This window comes from Myotis davidii, unplaced genomic scaffold (assembly GCF_000327345.1).
Source record: "Myotis davidii unplaced genomic scaffold, ASM32734v1 scaffold663, whole genome shotgun sequence".
In the NCBI taxonomy this organism is placed as follows: Eukaryota; Metazoa; Chordata; class Mammalia; order Chiroptera; family Vespertilionidae; genus Myotis; species Myotis davidii.
Window position 1 is genome coordinate 3,441,855 of NW_006295816.1, and position 4,859 is coordinate 3,446,713.

At 63.4% G+C, this 4,859-nt stretch overlaps 1 protein-coding gene across 1 annotated transcript in view; it reads right to left on the minus strand.

Moving 5' to 3' along the window:
• The window catches only part of ITPR1 (inositol 1,4,5-trisphosphate receptor type 1), a 227,042-nt gene that overhangs the window by 41,209 nt on the left and 180,974 nt on the right, over positions 1-4,859 (minus strand). Inside the window, 2 exon segments of the mRNA XM_015568305.1 lie at positions 2,990-3,180; positions 3,922-3,956. Coding sequence (XP_015423791.1) covers positions 2,990-3,180; positions 3,922-3,956 — 226 coding nt within the window.

A 4,859-nucleotide genomic window follows, 5' to 3' on the forward strand; every position in this document is an offset into this window, starting at 1 on the left:
CTCTTCCCACGGGGTCCCGGGCAGGCCTGCCCCTCCCCCGCCCGGGGGTGCCTTCTGCAGGGGTGGGCGATGTCCGTCTCACGTGAGCCCTCAGTCAAAGTCCTAGGCCGACCTGCAGACCAGGCGTGCGGAGCGAGGGCCCATGGTTGCCCCCCTCCCCCGCCTCTCCCCGCGGAGCCCGCGTGCCTGACGGAGCACCCGCACCTTTGCCAAGTCGAGCTGCGTACGTGCTGCTCAGACAGCCCTGCTGGGTGTGTCTGGAGGCCAGACTTGGCCCGGGACGGCCGTGGGCAGCCATCTGACACGAAGCAGGCTCTGGCTCCTGCAGCCGGAAGCCATCAGTCCAGAACAGCTCGTCTCGCGTCCCCGGCCACGCTGTGAGGGCCTGTGGTCACATCAGCACACACATCCCCAAGCAGCTGTTCTCGTGGGAGAAACCCCAACTCTCAAGTGCCCAGCGTGCACAGACCCTCCCCTGCCCCACGGACAGTCTGGCCCCGCAGGGAAGAGGGGGAAGGGGCCTCTGCAGGGGCTGGGGGGCGGACGTCAGGAGGAAGGGACCAGGCGAGGGCTCAGGCGGGTGTGTGGATACGCGAGTGCCGGCCGGGCGGCTCCCCGAGCCCTGTCTGTGCCAAATGGTAATTCAGAAGCAAATGCCATTTGGTAGCTTCCCACTTGCTGCCAAACACGGCACAGGAAGGGAAGGTTTCTTCTGGGGGCGGTGGGAGGGGGTGGCACCCCAGTGGGAGAAACAGCACAGGAGGCTCTAAGCCACCCCTGGGCACCTGAGGTTCGTGGGGACAGCTCCTTGGCCAGAGCAGAGGGCTCTGCATGGAGGGGAGCCGCTTGGAGGGGCCCCAGGGGGATGGGGCTTGGGGGCCACACTGGATGTACCACCTCAGAGGAGGCAGGGCGGGGACAGAGGATGCTGGAAGATTTGGGGACATTGTCCCCAGGAGGCCCCATGCCAATTCGGCATCTAGGCATTTCCAAGTTTCAGGGGATGAGGTGACGGATGACAGGTTTCAGGAGGAGGCGCCCAGCCAGGCTGCACGTCTTAGCTTTGGGTTCCTATTCACTGCGCCCTCTGGGGTCCGGGCAGTGACGTCCAGAACAGAAGGCCAGGGCCCCAGCGAGCCCCTCCTCGGACAGGGCAGGATTCTCCCACGCCATCCGAACAGGGAGGACAGCCCTCTCCCCCCGCATCTGCAGCACCGGCGGGAGCCTGCTGGCCCAGCCCGCTTTCCCGGTCAGCTCAAAGCGGCCTGCTTTCCTCGAAGTTTCCAGGTGAAAGCGGAGAGAGGTCTAGTCCGCAGCCACCGCGGTGTCTGAGATGTAAACGTGAACTCCAAGGGGCACGCATGGTCTGGACTCCCTTTGGGTCCTGGTGACGGGACCCTCTGTGATCGCGGGTGAAACTGTGCATCTACTTTATACGAACGTTCGCGGGTCTCAACCCTGCCCCCGGCCCGGGGCGTCTGCCTGGTGCACGCGCAGCACCTCATCCACGTGCAAACGGAACTCACGTTTGGGAACCACGTCTGAGTTCTGACTGACGGACTGCAAAGGTGTCCGAGTTCGCTTTTCAGGACGACAGTGCGTCCCGCTCCCAGACGAGCGTCTGAGACACGGATGTGGGGAAGCCCGCAGACCGCGGTGGCATGCCCGCCGAGCGTGGCCGCGGAGCAGGAAGTGAGGCTGGCACTGCCCACCTGGGCGGACCCGGCAGGACGGCGGCGCTGATGGCCACGCGCAGCCTCAACGCTCGCCGACCCAGCTGGGCCTTCGCGACTATGACCAGCTTCTCCAAACAAGATCAGTGGGACCAGCAGGACAGAGCTTTGACTCGGCCCCGGGGCTGCGGGAGCCTGTCCTTAACTGGCCGCAGCCGGCTGGGCTCCGCGTCATTTTCTCAGGAGAGAGACGAGCCCGGAGCCAAGAGGACCCAGCGCCAATGCGAGGCCAGAACACATTTTCCTGGAAGCACAGGTCTAGGGAGGCGATGGTTAGGGTTAGCTTCTCCCCTCCGAGCCTTGGTCCTGGTCCTGGCAGGGCGCCCAGGCCCGCCCACCGATGCGCATACGCTCCCCGGAGAGGAAACGCACCCCCTCCCCGGGGGCTGCGCTGGAGCTCAGCCGTGGCATTTCATCTGGAGTCTGAGCGTATGAGTAATAAATGTGTGAAAACATGAAACTAATATTCATAATTACTTTACAAGATAAAGAACTTGAAGGAAAAACAGCTTCTGTGTGCGGTGCCACCCCGGCAGGGTACACTGCGAAGTGCACGGCACCACGCCAGCCAGCGCCAGCCCTCGCCCCTGCCAGCGCCCGCCTGGCCAGCCCGCCCTATGTGTCCCGATCCCTTCACATGGCTGCTTGGCCAGACTCCTCGAGGCCTGGAGAGCCAGCGGGGCCTCCCACCTCTCATCCCCCGCATCTGATCGCCGACTCTCACATCCACCACTGGCCCTGGCACGGCCTCGCGCAGGGAGGACTGGTCTCCGTTCTTGCTACCCTGTCCCTCCCCTGTCCCCCATGTTCTCACTGGGGTGCACCGTGGGTGCCGTGAAGCACCCCAGTGGGAACCGGGCTCTGAGGCGCTGGCACAGTCTATTCTCCTCGGTCATCGTGTGATGGGACCCGTGACCGTGATGGAAACTGTGCATCTAGGAGCCAACTCTGCCCCAGGTTGGCAGTTCCCTCTGCACATGCTCAGCATGTCATCCGTCTGCAAATGGAGCTCCTGTTCTGGAACAAGTCTGAGCACTGACAGCGACCACAGCAAAGTGTCGGAGTTCCTCTCCCAGGACGACCGGCTCCAAGGCCAGCTGCTGCTCACCTGCGCGTCTCCACACCACGGGGGTATGTGGCTCCCAGCACAGGGGCCCCTGGGCTCGGCAGGGAGGACAAGCCGGCAGCCACACACAAGCCCACGGCCACGCCCGAGGCCACAGCACGGCCACGCCCGAGGCCACCCGCCTCCCTACCTGGATGGTGGTGTTGCCTCCTTCCAGAAGGGCGATGGCCAGGAGGATGCTCTCGTGGAACACGCGGTCGCTGGATGCGTTCATGATGAGGTCGATGACCAGGTTGGAGGCGCCCTCCTTGTCCAGGTGGCACTGGACCTCGGCCAGGCTCATCTCGCCGCGGCTCATGGAGCTGGACCCGGAGCCGCCCCCTGGGAAGAGGGACATGGTTCTTACCGACACATCGGAGCAGCGGATGGCTACTGGGCATCACGCTGTGCCAACACTTCACGCGTCCACACGTCGGCGGTTTCCCCTCAGCCATTCTAATACCCGGAGCTCCGAGCACAGAGGTAAAGCTGCTTGTCCGCGGACGCCAACCTGTCCTTGTGGAGACGCAGAGAGAGCAGGGCTTTTGCGGCCCAGACGCTCCCCCCCGTAGCAGGCAGAATCACAAAGCCCTGCTTTGAGTTTAGGAGGCAGACCCAACTCGAACCCTCCTGAGAGCGCACAGCCCATCGCCACCCCTCCAGCCCTCTTTCCAACACTCCCATCCTGGCCCCGCTCACCCTCTCACAAAACCTATCCGTTCGTTCATTCATTCGTTCATTCACTCCGCAACGGTGTACTGAGTGCTTGGTGTGGAGCCAGGAGCTGGGGGTGGGGCGGGAGCAAAACCAATGAAGCTCCCGTCCTCGGGGACCCTCAGAGGCTCACGCCTTCAGGGGGCAGGGCCTGCGTTTGGAACGTGTCCGTTTGAGAGCTTTCCTTGCACTGTCAGTGGCAAAAACGGAGATGTTGTCCATGGGAAAACAGCCGATCAATTTCAGAAACACAGAGAACTCGATTCAGATGCCAACTCCTCCTGCTCTGGCCGCCGAGGCCCTCGTCTCTCGTGCAGGCGGCTGCTCGTCTCCGCCCTGCGCTTCTAGGAGGCAGACTCTGTCCCTGACGGCCCGCCTACCCCAGGGGCTCCCCAGGGCCCCCCCTATTGTGGAAAGGCCTCCCCATGGAGGGTAACGAGAAACTGTTTTGAGACGTTGTGGGAGGAAACTGCTTGGAATGGCTGGGAACTTCCGGGTGAAAAGCTCAGGACCTGTGTGGGGAGGACGGGGCGGCTCCTCCGAGCGCTGGCTGTGAACGGAGCAGACCCGCCACGGGGCTTGATCTGGGGGGAACCCAGGTCCCTCCCGGAAGCTGCTGGGAAAATGTCTGGGTCCCCCAGAGAGCCCCCCCCCCCACTCCAGGAATCGCTACTTGACAGGGACTCGGGCCGCCCACACCTGTGCTCCGAGCCCCGAGCTCCTGGCCCCCCAAAGCCAGACCAACACCCACAGCCGAGCTCAGGGTTTATGCAACGTTCCTTTGCCTGGAGCCGAGCCGCCAGCGCTGGGGAGCACTGAAGGATCTGTGCTGGTTTCTACACACGGGTTTTGGGGGTCCACTCCCGTAAAGGCTCGGGAAGGCAGAGGGCACGGGCATTCGAATTAGATACACCGGGTTCAAGCCACAGGCCCGTCACCGACCACTCCCATTCCCCCTGCCCCGTGCGGGCAACCTGGAGAACACCAGGTACGGATGCGGAATGCCCGGGAGGCCTTGGCGCTAAGTCGCCGGGCAAGACGTGGGGGCTTTGCCGTCCTCACGGCAAACAGCACCGTCATTTTAGGGGAAAACATGCGTCCTCGTGACCACAAGAAAACATGCCATAAAATCAAGTTCCCTGTCATTCAAACGTCACCGAGGGCGCCCCCTCGTGGGGAAGCAGGTCAATGTTCTGAGCCGCCCATTCGATGGCAGGTCAAAGACAATGACAAGTTGCTCAGAGATCCACTCGCACCCGGAAGTCGCTGGTGAGCGTGTCCCTGCCAGGCGGCCCGCGGTGCCCCAC